This window comes from Lynx rufus, unplaced genomic scaffold (genome assembly GCF_022079265.1).
Source record: "Lynx rufus isolate CCGP_SWC_20201006 ecotype Redwood Valley unplaced genomic scaffold, mLynRuf1.p SCAF_13, whole genome shotgun sequence".
Lineage (NCBI taxonomy): Eukaryota > Metazoa > Chordata > Mammalia > Carnivora > Felidae > Lynx > Lynx rufus.
This window is the reverse complement of record NW_025814827.1, coordinates 6,902,001-6,919,779: the sequence shown is the minus strand read 5'-3', so window position 1 is coordinate 6,919,779 and position 17,779 is coordinate 6,902,001. Positions and strand designations below refer to the sequence as shown.

General features: G+C 56.0%; 1 protein-coding gene across 11 annotated transcripts in view; it reads right to left on the bottom strand.

Annotated features, from left to right (window-relative positions):
- The window catches only part of TLE3 (TLE family member 3, transcriptional corepressor), a 48,586-nt gene that overhangs the window by 16,508 nt on the left and 14,299 nt on the right, over window positions 1–17,779 (bottom strand). For 6 of the 11 annotated variants that reach the window (XM_047074851.1, XM_047074853.1, XM_047074854.1 and 3 more), the window contains exons 5-7: window positions 10,367–10,429; window positions 8,421–8,525; window positions 273–477 (exon numbers count right to left, since the gene is read on the bottom strand). In XM_047074851.1, coding sequence (XP_046930807.1) covers window positions 273–477; window positions 8,421–8,525; window positions 10,367–10,429 — 373 coding nt within the window. The remainder of the gene's footprint in view (window positions 1–272; window positions 478–8,420; window positions 8,526–10,366; window positions 10,430–17,779) is intronic. The other 5 variants (XM_047074855.1, XM_047074858.1, XM_047074860.1 and 2 more) reach the window with 1 other exon arrangement.

Genomic DNA, 17,779 nt, shown 5'->3' with positions numbered 1-17,779 from the left:
GCTAGGATAACGGGAGGGTGCCTGCACGACAGGCCTCCCAGGGCAGAGGGCGCCGGGGCCACGTCAGGCATTGGGGGGGAGGGGGAGGTCATGCGGGGCGGGGCTCTGGTTGCCACAGACCAGGAATTCAACAGATGGCACCAAAGCTTTTGCTAACTCCTGACCCCAGGGTGACGACGTTTGCCGTGTCCACGCACAGTAGGGCCCGCGGGAACCCCTCCTCCCCCAGCCCCCAGCCCAGCCCCGCCCCCTGCCCCAGCTCTGGGCCGCACCTCTGTGGTCCAGCTCATGGTGATTCTTCTCGTCCTTCACCGTCAGGTGGGCCTGGCCACCCAGGGCCCCGAGCGCCAGCAGCCCGGAGCTGCTCCCTGTCACCGGGGGGATCCCTGGAGGCTGGAGGCCTGACGGGTGGGGTGGCAGCTGGACCGGGGGGCCGTGCGTGGCGTGGGAGAGGTGCTGGGCCTGGAGCTGCTGTTGCTGTAATGAAGCGGGTGGTGAGCGCGGGGGAGCGTGGACGGCGGGGGAGTGCCCTCCAAAACCTTTACCCCCAGCTCGGTCCACACACGCTGTCCGGATGAAGGCAGTCTGTTAATGGACCCGCAACCGAGGCACCAAGATTGGGGTCTTCAAACTCCCCGCCCATCCCCCCCCCTCAATCCCCCAGTTTCAGGACAGAATTTCCCACAGTCCATTTGCGAGCCCGGGATCAATAAAAAGCGTGCATTTAAAGACCAAGCAGCCCTCGGGGCTCCCTCTCTGTTGAGAAGGATCCATTTTCAAGCTGGCGGTCATGTTTGCTCACGCCTGCGCGCCTTCAACATGAGCAGCCGGTGGCTCCCACCCCGAGCCCGTATCCTGGGAAGCCTCCCTCGTTTCTGAGGAACTCGAGGCTGGCTTACTGAGCCAGGGCAGGCCACAGCAGAAAATCCCCGAGATCAAGAGGAGGGAGCTTGGGGCCAGTGGAATGAGAGCTAATGGCACGGGGACGTCAGGGTGGAGAACAGTTAACAAGGACTTGGGGCTTTGGGACGTGACAGACCAGGTTTCAAATCCCAGCTATCATTTGCCAGGGGGCTTACAAGGGGCTCCCCGCTGTTCTCAAATCTACACCTGCTCATCGTCAACAGCAGTGATAACAATGCCCAGCCAAGGGTTCTGCTCCCTGAAACCCCAGACGTCCCCTGCCCGGACTAGCCTCAGGGCGTTCTCTTTCCAGTCTGCATCCTACGCCCAAGGGACCGGTGTGGGTAGCCTAGTTCCCTCCCCAGCAGCCACTACAAAATGCCCTTTATCTTATCATTCCAAACTTTGCGCCGAGAACCACAGGAACTGTGGGGCGGGCTACACCACGGCCAAATATTTCGGGAGAGTGGCTGGGGCCTTGGATATGCGGATACCCACCTATGCACACCTCTTCTCAACTAAGCACAAGAGAAGGGAACCAACGTTTACTGAACGCCTGGCACTTTCCAAATCTGATCTCTGACCCTTCCGACCAGGTGGCATAGGAAGGGTCAGGCCCATTTTACAGAAGGCAAACTGATACTTGGCGGGCTGGACTGGGCAGCCAGTGGCTTGCCAACTCCAGCCAATAGAGTGCCATCTGGACTCCGCTCTGTCAACCGCCGGTCTTATCCAAAGAGTGTTCCTAGGGAGACCCTCAAGGCAAGAAGGGCCAGCGGGGGTGACAAAGAGAGCAAAAATCTGACCAGCTCGCCTATCAGTATGAACTTGGCTTTCGGGCCACAGCTGGCAGTCAACAGAACACAGGGGGAAGGTCTATGGTTCTGGCTGGAGGCCTCAAGAGGCAGTAAACGTGAGCAACCGGGGCTTAGGGGCCCTGCTCTTCCCCAACGAAGCTACAGATGGCAAACTGGGCTCACCCCAAAGTCAATGGCAACCAGAGCCACCGCCACGCTGGCGGCCCCCGGGGGTTTGTTTCTCAGCTCTGCGCGAAAGGCTGGGATCCACTGGTGGTCACATCAGCTGGATCATCTACTGGTAGGTGGCTTATGGAAGCTGCTGGTGGGCAGTGGTCCCCAGTGCAGCCTAGCCCCAGGTGCCCCGAGATGCCAGAGCAGATACAAAAGCCCAGGGGTCCCCATGCGGAGACCCAACCCGGCCCAGCCCGGTGGCTCGGGCTCTTTTAAAACATGGGAGCTCACAGCTGATCTCCCCTGTCTTTCATTTTTAAAGAAATTATCATCGTTAGGCCTTATTGCGAGGAAAAAAAATGATACACGGTCAGAAAATATTAAAAATGAGTACGGATTTACAAGTTTTTCTTAAAAGATTACCCTTCAATCCCACTCTCTAGAAGATTCCACTCCGAGTCGCTTCAGACTTTCCTTTATGGAGATCTACAAATTGTGACTCTATTCCTAAACAAATAGGCTCTCGCGAACCTCACTACTAGACAACTGGATTTTTAATTTAAGACTGTTAGGCACAAGTCAACACATCCCTTCCAATGGCTACCCACCGTTCCCCGGTGTGGGCCAACGATCCAACTGTATCTACACGCCCAGTTTTAAGAGGAGTCTGCGCCAGCAGCCCTGTGGTTTTAGACCAGTTGCTGGCAGGCCCTTTAATTCTGCCAGCGTTAACTATTTAGTAAAATCCCAGAAAGCAAGGCGTGAGGTATTTAATCCACTTTTTACAGTGCCTGGCCAGTAAGATCGCCGGAGGGAGCGGAGAGGAGAGAAAATGGCTTCAGAGAAGGAGCTGCGTGGGTACAAGGCTGGCTCCTGCCATGAGCAATTCGGTTTCTGGAATAAGAGCTTACGAAGGATCTGTGCTCGGGAGAAGAGGTCGTTGAAGAGCTCCAAACACCCTGATTCGTACCTTACCAGGTAAGCTCGGCCCTCTTACCGAACCTTCTAGGCTGCCCGGCCGGTTCAAATACCACCTCCTCTGGAAGTTTCCCCCAGCCTCCTGGTCAGGACGCATGTCTCCCTTCTGAGTTCTAACAGCTCAGACACCGGGGCCAGCGTGGACGTCCTGAAGGGTAGAAGCTGGACGTCCACCTTATCAGCCATGAGACCTTGGTTGAGTCAGTGGACCTCTCTGGGCCTCTGTTCGTGGTCTCATCGTGCAAGGACCCCATGCATTACGCTACGTGTCAAGGCAAAGTAGGTCCTCGAGAAACGTTAGCAAGAACTATGAATGGATCACAAATACAACCATTTCGTTCGTCTTTATGTGATGCCTGGCAGCTTGGGAGCTCCAGGAAGACAGGGACCTGGTGTTATCCGTCCCCGCACCGCTGAAGGTGCCCGGCAGGTTGGCTCAGTGCACAGCTGCTGGGTAAATAAGTGATAATGTTGGGTAGACATGCAGAGGAAGTCAACCGAGTGGCTCTGTCCGAACGTGACCACCTCCCAGATCCGCGCCTCCTCTCCAAGGCCCGCTGAGAGACAGCTGGAACAGTTTGTGGGGACAAGGAGCACCAGTGAGGTGCCCTGCTTCCTGGAAGCGTAAACCAGTGAGCCAGCATCAGAAACAAAGGCTATGGTGGCTGCCTGGCGATCTGCCATAGCACGTCAGGCGTCAGTGTCTTCTCTGCAACAGAGGAAAGGAGATTTCCATAATACTTCTCATCTTCGAGTACAAAAGCACTCCCTGCACAGCCAGAAAGTCGCGCCAGGTCTCCTCTGCATGGTTTGAAGGCACGGTCAGGAGTGGTCCAGAAGGTTCCGGGAAGCAGGGACTTCAGGAGCCGACCTCCAAGGCTTCTCTCGCGGGGCGAGGGCAGATGTCAGCGCTTGCTGGGCGTAGCCTCTGCTAATGGCAGTCTCGGTTGCAACAGAGAGCGAAACGGAATTCTCTCCCCAGCATGGCAGGGGAAGCTGGCTGGCGGTGAGCCACCTGCCTCGCCGTCCCGTGTCGCAGCCCCAGACCCTCTGCAGGCGGGACGGCAGGCAACACTTCTGTCCCCTGTGGCATGTCCCTGACTTCAGAGGACGATGTGCTGAAATACAGCGCCCCGTGAGTGCAAGGGTGGCGGCTGGGGAGAGAAGGGAATCAAGTCCACTGTCCAAGAAGGGACCGCGCTCACCGCTTTGCTGCAGCCTGTCTCCAGTCTCTACCATTCCTTCCCATGCCGAGACTTCTCCATCTGGGATGTGAAAGGAAGTTAGCAATCCCCCCTCCACCCCCAGCCCCGAAGAGGGACTCAGCGTCTGGAACTAAGCCCACTCAGGGGTGCTCGTTCACGCCAGAACACGAGCCCGTCACAGAACGCGTCCCGTGGGCTGTAAGCGAATCCCTTGTTCCACACGTGTGTCACGTGCCCGCGCCCTGGGCTCAGAAGGTATGGCCACTTACAGGACAGGCTGACAGGGAAGCTCGTCCTTGTAGAGGATATGTAATTGGATTATGCACATCACGCTTTAATGCCTCTGCTGGCTGATTTAATGCTTCGCTTCTCAGGTTCACGGTTTGGGTTGAACTTAGTGAAGTTGTCTAAGCACCTGCTGAGCCAAGGCCCACGGAGGACGCCCACCAGAGGAAGCACAGAGGCCGAACTGCATTCAATGAACACTTGGCACCCTCCCAGCATTGCTGGGAGAGCAGCCCTGGGCCTTCCCCCTTCCTTCTAATCGCACACGGCCGGTGGGCCCCAGGGCTCCACGCCGAATTGAGCTTCCGTGCTCCGTGATAGCTTTCAGAGCCCCCGACAACCCTTGTTATCCTATTTCAGAGATGGGGAGGCAAGCAGAGCCAGGACTCCGAGCCAGCGTGCCCTCTCCCCACCGCGCCGCCGGGCCGAAAGAAGCTGATGTATTCTAAAGCACGATCTCTGCACCTTCTTCCTCGTGGAAAACTCAGTCGACTGAATCCTGCACATCTACATCCTGGAGTGAATGCAAAAAAACCTCAGGTATGGCTTCCAAATGCCATGTCGTTTGTGACAGGCTACAATCTCCCTCTTCGTCCTCCCCACCGCCCACCCACCCCCCCCAGCCCCCACCCCGCCCCGCCCCGCTGAAAACAATAAAAAAAGTCAACGCTTTATCACATGCCTCCCACGAATACATTTCCAAAGGAATGTAGACCACGCTGTCAGCGTGCAGATGAACCCCCTCCGCTCGTCAGGTTCCATTACCATGGGCCAGCGCAGAACGTAAAAACAAAACAGAACCACCAACAAAAAAAGGAGTCTGGGAACGGTTGCTAGGTCAGCTCACAGGGTCTTTAATCTGCCTAGGGATGCCTTCTGCAGGAAGGCCCGTGCTTAGGAATCTTGACCCTTTCAGCAATTTGGATCCAAGAAAAAACGGGCCTGTAACAGAATGGGGTCTATGATAACTGGGTCCTGCCAGGCCCCGGCTGGCACAGAGACATCTTCCGGCCCGTCTTCCCTCGAGGATATCTGAGTTCCCTGGAGAGGGGGGTGTGCTGAGCCAGCAAGCCTGGGCTCCCTCCTCCGCCCCTCTGTCCCCTTCTCCCTTTACAGCAGCCCGATGTTGGATCCGAGTCTCTCTCGCCAGGAGACCTAGAAATACTCTACTCCGTGCAATAAATCTGCCACGACGGACACCCACCCACGCCAGACACATTGAACTGTCAAGCCAAGACACGGACTCAGAATCCTTCAACTCCATGCCCAAGAGAGCCTCTCACACCGCACTGAAGCAGGCACCTCACAGCACACTTACCTAGCCCGCCTCCGTCTTTTCACAAATGGAGAAACTGAGGCCCGGAGGAACCTTGCCCAAAGCCCCCCTAATTCCCAGACCAGGGGGCCGGGCTACTTCTCCCTCCAGATGGGCAAATCAGACGGCCCCACGGGGGTAGAGCCACCAGTTGCCCTTCACTGCTGGGCCCAGGACCCCTGGGCGGCCCCTGCGCCCCCGCCCTCCCCCTCTACCTCGCCTTCCCCAGTGTGCTCAGCTACCAGCCCGCTCTGCCCTCTCCTCCCCGGCGAGACGAGCCGCCCCTTCGCCGGAGTGCAGTCAAGCCCGGCTCCCCAGTGCGAGCATGCCGCGGCCGTCCTCAGCCGTCCGTAATTCCTGCCTTGTGACGCTCTGTCAGGCGCAGCGATTAGACGGCCGCCTGCTTAATGACAGGGCGACGGCTGCATTCACTGAGAGCCGGAGAAGCAATTACCTTGAAAATGGGGGTCACAGGCCCCACTCGTTGGCTTTAATTGAATTCCAATATCTGCCTCGAGCTGCCTTGACCTAACTTGTAGCTTCCTAAATACTACTTAAAGGAAGTGGAGCTAATCCAAGCAGCGTTTCTTCCCCAATTTCGCTCTTTTCTTAGAATTTAGAAAAAAAAAAAAAAAAAAAGTTATTTTCATAAGAGGATTTTCGATGCCAAGGAGGGAGGCGGAAGCGGGGGAGGGGACCCACTGTGGCCCCGGTGCGGGCCGGGAAGGCTCGGCCTGGAGAGGGGACAGGACGCGAGGGGCTGGAAGAGGAGAAATTTCAGAGGGCAGAGCTCACGGTGCACTTCCCGCCCCCGCGTCCCCCTTCTACCACTATCGGCCACCGAGCCGTGAACGGGTCACTGAGACAGAGGCCCCAGGCTCCAGATGGGCTGAGCGGGGGGAGGGGTGACACTCCCGGACACTATGTGACCATCCATGAATCACTTCCCCTCTCTGTAAACCAAGGCCGTTGGTTACCCCGGTGGCTCCCCACCGGAAGCCATCCCACCGCCCCCAGGGACATCCGACAATGTCTGGAGACAGTTTTGGGGGTCACAACTGTGTGTGGGGGCTGCTATGGGCATCCAGTGGGTTTGAAGCCAGGCGTACTGCTCAACGCCTACAGTGCCCAGGACAGGCCCCCCAACAAAGTGTCTGGCCCCAAACTTCACAGGTGTCAGGGCTGAAAAACCCCCTGCCGGCTGATCTCAGAGAAGACAGCCACTTTATGGTGCTAGGATTTCACCCTCAGGAGCACTGCCTCCCAGCTCCACGGCTGAAGGCACGGACCACTTCCCCACAGTCCCTCTTCCGGACCCTGCTCTGCCCCTCCCTGGGACTGCCAGGGTTTAGACCACGGTCACGTCTCCGCCGGTGCCCTCCCGCAACAGCACTGCGTGACTGCCCCGGGACTGACCCCAGGACACAACCGACACGGGTCCCAGAGGTGGGACGGGAGTGTCGGGAGCTACCAGCATGCTTCTGCCCCTCTGACCCCAGCCTCCCAGCGCTTTCTGGCCCAGGGAGATGGGCTGGGCCACTCCCTCCTTTAACGGATGCAGAAACTGAGGCCTGGGCAGAGGCAGGACCTGCCGAGGTCACACAGGGAAGAACTATGGCTAGAACGCATGTCTCAGGGTTTCTGCCCCAGGCTGAAAACCCAGGAGTTCTCGTTTATTCCACCAGGCGGACCACCCTGGGGCCTTCGGGTCGGGTCCACCTTGAAATAACGGCCTCGCGCAAGAACAAAAGAGAAATGAGGACGGAGCAGGGTCCCAGAACGTCAGGGCCAACGGGACCTCAGCCCTTTGGGCCACTGCTTCCCAAGCCTGACTACCTTTCAGAATAGCTAAAAAAAACTTCAGAAACACAGATTCCCAGTCCCACCCCCCAGACCTACGGAAAAGAACTGCAGGGAGAGTGCCTTGAAATCTACATTGTTCAGAAGCTGCCCTTGGGGACCATGAGCCAGCTGTCCTTGGATGGGAAGCATTGATCTCCCCGACCCCCTTCATTTTAGGGACCAGAGGTGGACAGGTACGCCTGAGGCTAAGAGCCTTGCCCAAAGTCACGGGAAAAGAGCTGTTTTTCCTCAGCTGCTTATCTTAAATGTCCTCAGTCTCACTCAAAGCAGCAGAAAGATGCTTCATGAATCCAAGATGCGAGTCGGGGACGCAAAAGGGGAGGGATCTGGCTTCCTCCCTCCACTGAGGGGTCCCACCAGAAGCAGACCTCCCAAAGCATTCTTGGATGCTTTCCCTGCTCCTGGGGAGACAGGACTTCCAGAACACCTCCCAGTAGAATTCCTAAGGGTGCGTGACCAACGCCCCGCCAGGCGGCTCAGTGCCCGGCACGACAAAGCCCAAACCCAAATTCCACAGCACGTTTCACATCAACAGTACAGCAGAGACAGTTCTGATCCCAGGTGGCCAAAGAAGGGCAGACCTTTGCCAGGGAGGGGACACAGGGCGGACAGGCCCCCCCCCCAGGGAGGCTTGAGGAGGAGACTGGGTGTGAGGGTGACCTCGGAGCCCCACCCCCTGGGGAGGCTGGGGGCTGATGAATTTAGAGGTGGAGGCATGTGGGCACTCCCTCAACGTGGGGAGTAGGGGGCCACTGGGGAGCTGATGGGGAGAGAGCCCCCAAACGGGGCCAAGCCCATGGGAAGCCGGAGCCCTGGGGCCGCCATTCTTTGAGGCCAGCTAAGGTCAGGGTCCATCTCTGGTTTACGGTTAAATGAGAGGAATTAAAGGGCTATACACACGGTGAGAGGCAGATTGGGGAGTCCACGTACCCCGATGATGGCGTTTAGCTCCGTCATGGTGACCTGCTTGGCACGCTCCACGGCCTGTGCCACCTGCTGCTGGTGCTGCGGGGAACAGGGGGTGCGTGAGATGCGGCTGCCTCCCCGACACAAAGGGCACAGGGAGGGCCGCTCGGGACAGGCGGGGACGCGCCCCCCCCCCCCCTTCACAAAGCAGAAGAGGCCCACTAAACAGGCGGGGCAGGGCATTTTCGCCTTCTTTCACCCCTTTCCAGCGAGCGTGCATTACTCGTGCAAACGTCCCATGAACTGTTTCAAGTTAAAATAGGGATGCGCCCAAAGACGGCCATCGGTCAACCGCCTTCCTCTACCACACATACAGAAAAACTCCCTTCCACGCATTTGAACAGGAGCTAGACAGGAGATGATATTCCTCGATGATTAGTTTTCTCAGTGCGGGTAACGGCTGTCGTGTAGGAGAACCTTCCCACTCGTAGGCGACGCAGCTAGGGCCCTGAGGGGTTGTCAGGGTCTGCAACTTGTGTTCAAGGAGCTCAGAAACAAGTATGTGAGGGGCACCTGGGTGGCTCAGTCGGTTGGGCGTCCGACTTCAGCTCAGGTCATGATCTCGCGGTTCGCGAGTTCGAGCCCCGCGTCGGGCTCTGTGCTGACAGCTCGGAGCCTGGAGCCTGCTGCGGATTCTGGGTCTCCCTTTCTCTGCTCCTCCCCCACTCACGCTCTCTCTCTCTCTCTCTCTCTTTCTCTCTCTCTCAAAAAGAAATAAAGCTTTAAAAAAAAAATTAAAAAAAAAAAAAGAACCTTGGAGAATCCCGAACAAAAAATATTAAAAAAAAAAAAAGAAAAAAGTATGTGACTCTATATACGCTCAATCCCTCTCCAAGTAAAGGGAGGAACAAAAACGTGTCTAGAGAGAAAGGGAACGTGAGAGCGGTGTGCGGGCTCACCGGCTGTGATCCAACACCCCACTCTGGTGCGGGATGCTGAAAACAGGCAACCTACGGGACATCTCTGTGCCTTCCACACGTACAGGTCGCCGTGAACCTAAAGCCGCTCTATAAAATCGGGCCTAGTTTAAAAAAGGTTTTCTTGGTACGTTCGTTCCCTTCCACCTTGGGGTAGTACCTGCTTCCTACGCAGCTGTCTACCTCACTGGGCTGCAAGCTTTGAGGACGTCACCCTATCCTGTTTTCACGTAGATTCAATCGTTTACCAGTGGCTACTCTGATTCAGAGACCTAGGAGTCCGGGGGGGAGCGGAGGTGGTCCCAGCCCCTCAGCGGCGGGGGGGGGGGGGGGGGGGGGGGGGGGGGGGGGAACAGAAGGCAGGGCCTGCCCCAGCTGGAGGGAGCTCTGCTGAACGGAAACAGGCCCCTCTCAGGCAGCTCTCCTGTCTGCCCTGCACCAAGGGGTCTCCTTGGAGACGCTGCCCTCGTGTCACCCACTAGCCCCGTCCAGGCCTCAGGGGGTGGTCCCTTGCAAAGTGTGCTTGGCGGGTAATAGACTGGTCATGCCTCTAGGGAGGACACTCTGTCCTAGAGGCTGGGGTCCCCCTTGGGAACTCATTCCCTTTATAGGATCTGCCCCTTAGCACTATCTGGCCAGGCTTCTTGCTTCTAGATGTTTCCAGGAGTGGGAGGTGGGGCACAGAGAAGCAGTGTCTGGGAATGTCTGTTTGGATCAGGGGGGAGGGGGGCCCGAGAGGCACCCACTGCTAGCCCCATCACAGGCCAGGACCCTCCTCTTTGGTCTCAGGCAGCAGCAAAGAACCCGTTCCACTACAAGAAAGAGCAAATGCTCCCCCTCATTTGCTGGAGAAGTTTCCATAAAGCCCCAGGTTGCCAACTACAGACAGTATGAACGGACAGGGGCAGGGGTCCCTGGACTGCCCTGGAAACACAAGGAGGACACAGTTAAAGGAGGTCTTACCTCTTGTGACAGAAAAGGCATGATCTGTGCTAAAATCGTGTTCAATCTCTTCGCGATCTCTGTCTGCAAAAGAAGAGAGACCGCGTGAAGCCCAGGAGGGTCGATCAAGTCGCTGAAATGTCACACGGGGGGAAGCGCAAACTCCCCCTCCACCGCTCCCCGAAACCACAGACCCTCCATGCTTTCTCCTCGCCCCCCCCACCCGTCCTGCCAAGCTGGCCTCCCGCCAGGAGGCCTTGCTCAAAGTCCACAGCACACAACATGAAGAAACTTCTTCCAACTGCCCCCCCCCCCCAAAAGGCCAGGCTGCCTACATTTTGCAGAGCTCCGATTTCCAATCAGAGGTGGTCTATGTGTTTGGGTCAGAACGCAGTCTGCCTGCTCTGGATAGAAGCCCTAATTAAAGCAGAACGAAACAAGGACCTCCCCCTCCCCCACCGCACTAAAACCTAGAGCAAGACAGGTTCTCTGGCTCTCAGAGCGGGAGGTGACAGGGAGCCCCCAGGGCCACATGTGCCAAAGGGATATGTGGATAAGGGGACCCGCTTCACCCCCCCCCTCCGCTTTTCACTTTGCAGCTCCCCAACCAGAACGATCCCTCCCCACCCCCCCAGTTGTGCTGCCCGGCCCGAAATCCCACCATTAAGGCTTCACTTTTTAGGGTAAGGCACTGCCTTCTCGAAGAACTGCTCAGGAGGTAACTGGTTGGGACCCTGATCCTGCACATGGGCCACTCGTAGGAAGGCTTGACCAGTTCTCTGCTCCACCGCCAACATTCCAGAAAAGCTCCCATTTAGATGAATATCAACCGCTTCTGCCACCCTGCCCTATGTCAGCCCCGGATGAAGAGTGGTTAACAAAAAAAAACAAAACCAAAAACTTATGGGGCGCCTGGGTGGCTCAATCGGTTGGGCGGCCAACTTCGGCTCAGGTCATGATCTCACAGTCCGTGAGTTCGAGCCCCATGTCGGGCTCTGTGATGACGGCTCAGAGCCTGGAGCCTGTTTTGGATTCTGTGTCTCCCTCTCTCTGATCCTCCCCTGTTCATGTTCTGTCTCTCCCTGTCTCAAAAATAAATAAAAACGTTAAAAAAAAAAAAAAAAAAAACTTGTGTCACATGGTTAACGGTGACCAGGAAGGAAGGCCGAGCGAGGCCCACTGATAGACGCACACGTCTCGCGATCGCTTTTCTCCGCTCGCAACGAATCCTGAGGCCGCCAGGACTGAGGGCCCAGGGCGGGCTGCAAAGCTCTCATCAGCACACTGCAAACCATGACAACAGCCTTTAAAAATCTGTGATCATCTGCATGTCAAACGATTCTCCTTGTGCACTTAAAATAAAAACAACGCTGTCTGAAGGCTTGCAAACAGACCCCTATTCCCGGAGCTCGCACCCCCACCACTAATGAGGATGTCTCTGATTGGCGAATCGGAGACAGGCCACACCCCTGGGGGACCCGAGGGGCCCCCGTGCGGCCCTACATCCTGGGGCGCCCGCCACAGACACAGACAGCCTGTCTTCTACACCAGGGATTGCTACACTCTGCCGATCAATCACTCTGATCCTCAGGAACCGGGGCCAGGGTTTCCCACTGTGGGCATTTGGGCGCAACAGTTCTTTGCTGCAGAGGACCGTCCCGGGTGTGTGAGACCCACTGAATGTCAATAGTGGTCCCCGCTTCCAAACTGCAGGGTAGAGAGGCAGTATCCAGTATTCCCCTGGCTGAGACCTATGGGCCTCAACGCTGCATCTGCACATTTGAGTATACACTCCAGTGAAGGTCACTGGACGTCAGACTTTCTCAGCCCCCGTGCCATTGACATTTGACATCTGTTCCGTGCACTGCAGGGTTTTTAGCAGCCACCCTGGGCTTCACCCGCTAAATGTCCGTCATTTATAACGTCAGGAATCTGGGAAGATTGCTGAGTAATTGCTGTATAAGTTATGAACCTAAGGAAGTGGGAAGAGTTCTACCCCAAACCAGGACCCTTTCTCATTTCTGTTCCTTTTTCCCTCGGTTGATGGTGGGGAAGGGGAAGGAAACAGGAATCAGGGCTGTATGGGGCGGGGAGCTCTAGAACAATCAGTCTGCATCTCAGTCCAAACCTGCACAGAGCAACATGGTCACTCAACTGTCACACGCTGATGTGACAAATCAGAATAGAAGGATATATTAAAAACATAAAAGAAACAGAAATAAACTAAACAGGGCGCCCGGGTGACTCAGTTGGTTGAGCATCCGACTTCGGCTCAGGTCATGATCTCACGGCTTGTGAGTTCAAGCCTCGTGTCAGGATCTGTGCCGACAGTTAAGAGCCTGGAGCCTCCTTCAGATTCTGTGTCCCTCTCTCACTCTGACCCTTGCTCGCTCACACTCTGTCTCTCTCTCAAGAATAAAATAAAACATTACAAAATTTTTTTTATGTTTTATTTTATTCTTGAGAGAGAGAAAGAGTGCAAGTGGGGGAGGTGTAGAGAGAGAAGGGGGGAGACACAGAATCCAAAGCAGGCTCCAGGCTCTCAGCTGTCAGCACAGAGCCCGATGTGCGCCTCGAGCTCACAGACGGTGAGATCACGGCCTGAGCCAAAGTCAAACGCTTACCCAACTGAGCCACCCAGGTGCCCCAAAATATTTTGGGGGGGAAAAAAAGAAAGAAACTAAACAAACCAGGCTCAATGCTTAGGAATCTCATTGGTCCAAAACCTCTTACCTCAAATGATTAGCACAGCAGTGCCTGGCACGTAGTAAGTGCTCAATGAACACTCAGCCAGAAGAATCTCAAATAGCCTCCCTGCATTTATTTTTCAAGGCTTCCTATTGCAGGGTCCCCGTGGCCGCAGATCAACACGGGCAGGAAGGGCCCGGTGGATGAAATGTTGGCATACAGCTGGGAGGGGAGGTGGGTACGCCCTCCGCCAACAGGATGAGGCAGTGCGGTCGAGCCAGACCAGCTACAAGCCTTCTCGGTGGGTCTCTGGCCGCTGCCCCCACCCCTGAGCCAGGAAGGCAGGCGGCGGGCAGGCTCTGAACCCCCACAGTTACTGTGGTCTATGTGTAGCTACAGCTCTCGGGGGCGGGTGGTTATAAAAGGTTTCCCACCTGCCTACTTCCTGTAGCAAATAGGCCAAGTGTCAGGGTCTTGCGAGTTCAAGGCAAAAAATGAAAAGTAGCTGTCCTTCCCCTTCCCGATACCCTTTAGCAAACATGCGGCCACAGCCTCCCCACAGGTGGGCTCTTCCTTCCTGCAGGGCTCGGTCCGGAGCCTAGCATCCTCTGGTTTTGAGGAAAAGGGACCTGCTGAGAGTTCACATAGCTGTGCCCGGTTCAAGGTTTGGCATCCGGGCCACCAGGTGACCACGGCTCAGAACAAGTTCCCAGTCTCACCCTTCCACCCTACTGGAAGCAGTTCGTGCCTCCTTCACCCACGTCCCAGCACCGCAGGTATCCACCAGGGGCCATCAGAACAACTCCACACAGACAAGGAACCTTCTGGAGGCCTGGGGCATCGGCATTCAGGCCCCGTCCTGCGCCCGAACCCAATGAAGGTCTGGCAGCGCGAGATAGGATTACGCAGGGCAGAGAGGGGAGGGGTGGCCGTATACTTGGAGAGCATTTATAGTAAAACAGGGCTTCCCCGTGGCTGGGTCTGGGGTGGGAGGAGAGCACGCTCCTTCCAGCCCCCCTGGTCTCCACCAACAGCAGAAGCGGGACTGAGCCCCACCCATCTCTACGCTGGCGGCCCAACCCCGGGAGTGGGCTCACCACACTGGTGAGTTCACTCAAAGACTGTTTTCAACATTTTTTTTTTTTTTTTTGAGGGCGGGGATCGCAGTGGGGGGAAGCTCCTGGAAATAAAAGCTGGCCGGCCAGAGCCACTCGCCAGAGCCACTCGTAACAACAAGAGTAACAGCTAACACCCACCACCCCAGCTGTTCCCAAGCACGTTCCATGAGTGAGCTCGCAGTAACCCTGTAGGGAAGGCACTTAGAATCACAGTCTCCATGTTTCAGATGGGGAAACTGACGCTCGCTCGGCAGTGAAGAACTTCACTAAATGCCTTCCTACCAAGAAGCCAAATTGTGACATTTTGAGAGAGCCTGGAGAGGTCTCTTTGAAAGAAAAACTACCGTCGGGGTTAATAATTGACAGCATTTCCGATTCGAACAGCTGTTAAAACAGCATTTGGTCCAATTCAAACAAGCCCTAAACATCAGTTCCAAGAAAGGGGGGGAAAAAAAAAAGAAAAAATCCAGACATGTGGCTTCAACAATTGGGACAGGTCACAAATCACCAACTGGAACTAGATCACACGTCGGAAAACTCTCGGCGATCCAGAGAATTGTTATCAATAAGGCAGCCGTGGTCCGCGCGAGGCTGGCCCCGGTCCTTCCCTCAGCGCGGGTCCCGCAAAGTCACCGCCTTCTTTGAGCCAGATCCTCAGATACAAACCCGAGAGCAGGTAGGTGCCGGCGGCAGGAAGAAGGCCGCCTTTGGAAAAAGGTGTTTGGGGAGGCTGGTGCGGCCTTTGAACATTGCTTTTCAAGTGTGGTTCAAAGCAGGCAGCTTTGCTGGTGGAAAAACACTCTTCCTCAGAAGGCACTAATCTACCAGACACAGACAGAAGCAGTTCAGAGACAGGTGCACAGAGACCCCGCGAGATGAGGAATCTGCGCTCCCGACTGGGCGCGGGGAGTAACGTCTGCCCCGCGTCTCCGTCGAGACTGTTAGGCTAATAGACGACGGAAAACAAGATAGTGGGTGGCAAGGGTAATTTCCCAAGGAGCAAGCTGCTCAGCGTGCCTTGGTGGCTCCCGTCTGCGCGATGATCATCCCCTCATTAAAAGCAGGACCTCCGGGGGCGCCTGGGTGGCGCAGTCGGTTAAGCGTCCGACTTCAGCCAGGTCACGATCTCGAGGTCCGTGGGTTCGAGCCCCGCGTCGGGCTCTGGGCTGATGGCTCGGAGCCTGGAGCCTGTTTCCGATTCTGTCTCCCTCTCTCTCTGCCCCTCCCCCGTTCATGCTCTGTCTCTCTCTGTCCCAAAAATAAATAAAAAACGTTGAAAAAAAAAAAAAAAGGTAAAATAAAGAGCACGTTATGACCCAAAGCCACGCAGCGCTGGTTCTACCCACCCCACCCCCACCCCCCAGCTCTTCTGCCTCCATCTATCTATCTAGCCGTGTGGCTTTGGGCAAATCACTTCTCTCCCCCAGGTTTCAATTTGGTTGTCTACACAACAGTGGCCAAGTGGTACCTTGTAAGATCTAGGCGAGGTCACTTAGTTTTAGCCTGCTAACCATTCCTGAGTTGCTCTGTGACATAGCACTCCTCCATAGAGCTCAGTAAAATGGAGCAGGGCAAGAGTTTAAAGGATGATGAGAGAAGGGACAAGCCACCTCCAGCCACTTGGAGGCGTGGCTGGGCTTTGGCGGGGGGGGGGGGGGGGGGGGGGGGCCTGGACTGCCACTGGCTGACTCAGTCCCCAGGAGCAGTCCTCACAGCACAAACCATTCAAGAGCAGTGACATCCCATCTGTCAGTGTCAAGCAGCTACTGTCCGAAGGGCTCATCCTGGTGGCCGGACCACAGATTTCTCCTCTAGAAACGTGTGTGTTTGGGGTGGGGACCCGATCCACCCGGGGGTTCTTGAATTTTAGCCGGGTTTGACCTGGTTCTTGGACTCAAGTCCCGGGGTGTTCAAAGTGAATCTGCTTCATCTTGAATTAAAATCAGAGGGGCACAAGGGGAAGTTGGGGGCTGTGCAGAAGAGGGAGGGTGCAGCAGCCGGGCACCACAACCACGAAGCAACCAAATGCTGGAAGGTTCTGGAACAATGCGCTGGAGTAATTTTAACTCAAAATATCCCATTGCTTTTCCCAGGCAATTCTAAATTGATAGGCCCTCAATTATTGGACTGTACCAAGAAATTCCTTGCCAGGCAGTTTCTGCTCAGATCGAGCTTGGAGAGAACTCAGATAAAGCAAGTGGGTGTTTTATCACCAGCGGGAAGGATGTCCAGGCACGAAGCGGGGTGAGACCTCCAGCAAAAGCCGGCGTGGGGAGCCCTGGCCCCACAGGCTCTAGGGGAAAACAGCACCACCACCCCCCCTTTAAGAAGGGGGGCAAATAAATGATCCACTTAGCAGCTGAGGGAGATAATGACCCCTGCTTCTGGAGGGGCTGGCAGGGTTTACATCACAGATCACTCAATGATAGGTGAGCCTCCTTAAAGGCCCTTTTAGCACTGACATATTGATCAAATTATATATAACTACAATGCCATTAAATATTTATGCCTTCCGAGGAAGCCTGCTGAATTCTTTATGCCGGGAGGGCTTGGTACAAGAAAAGGCCCAGCCTGGTGTGACCCTGACGATCTGTCCCCCGAGGGAGGGAACAGGACGCTGGCTGGGGCTGGCTTATGCCAGACACTGTGTGTGCTAGTCCCCGTGTCCTTCACACAGAGAAGGACGGCAGCGAAGATCAGTACCCTCGCCTTCATCCAGCTAAGCCCCACGGAAGGGAAGAGTCTGGGGTGCCCGGGGTTGTGACAGGACCCTCCCCGTGCTCCCCGAGAAGGAATCCCGCCTTCCTTTTCTCTGCCTGCTAGAAATCTCCGGCATTTCCTTCGGGAGTCTAGGGAGTGAGTGGATCAGGAACAGTGAGCTGAGTGAGGAAGGGGAAAGAGTGTGTGTGGGGACTGGGGGAGAGGACGCACCTAGGCTACTGGCCCTGGAAAGAGTTGGCAAGGCGAAGGCTAGGGACTTGCACTCCAGCCCCAGGCCTGTCCTGCACTCGGGCTTCAGTTTCCATTGCACGAAGGAGGCAGATTTGGGCCCGGTGTAAGAACGAGAGCTCTCAAAAATGAATCAGGCGCTGCGTGTGGGTGAGCGCCCCGTCCTTAGGAGCATTCAACGGCGACTCAACAGGGACACAGCGTTAGACGCCACTCCATGGGAGTAACCTGGGCGTAGGTGACAGCCAAGTCCCTCCCTGGCTCTAAGACTCTATGACTTTCATTTCTCAGACTCTCAATCTCCATCCACCGGGCTTCCTGTTAACAAGATCCAATAATCTTTAAATATTTGTTCACTTTAATTTCTTGGTTCCCAAACACATTAAACTCTGCTTGCCTCCCACCCCCACTCCAGGGGATGGCCCTCAAAGAGCTTGCTTGTGTAGACAGAACAGGGAAAGCCTTTTCAGATTAGACCTTCCCCCAACACTGCCCATTCATCCCAGGCGCCACTACCCACCCCCCCCCCCCATCCCTTGGGCCCTCCATCCCCTCCCTCCCCTCAGATAACCCTCTGCCTCCCTCCCCCACCTTCCCAGACTCCATTGGCCAACTCCCGCCAGGAGGAAAAATTCTCAATTCAGCCCTGTGGGGTTGCCATGGCAACCCCCAGCCACCT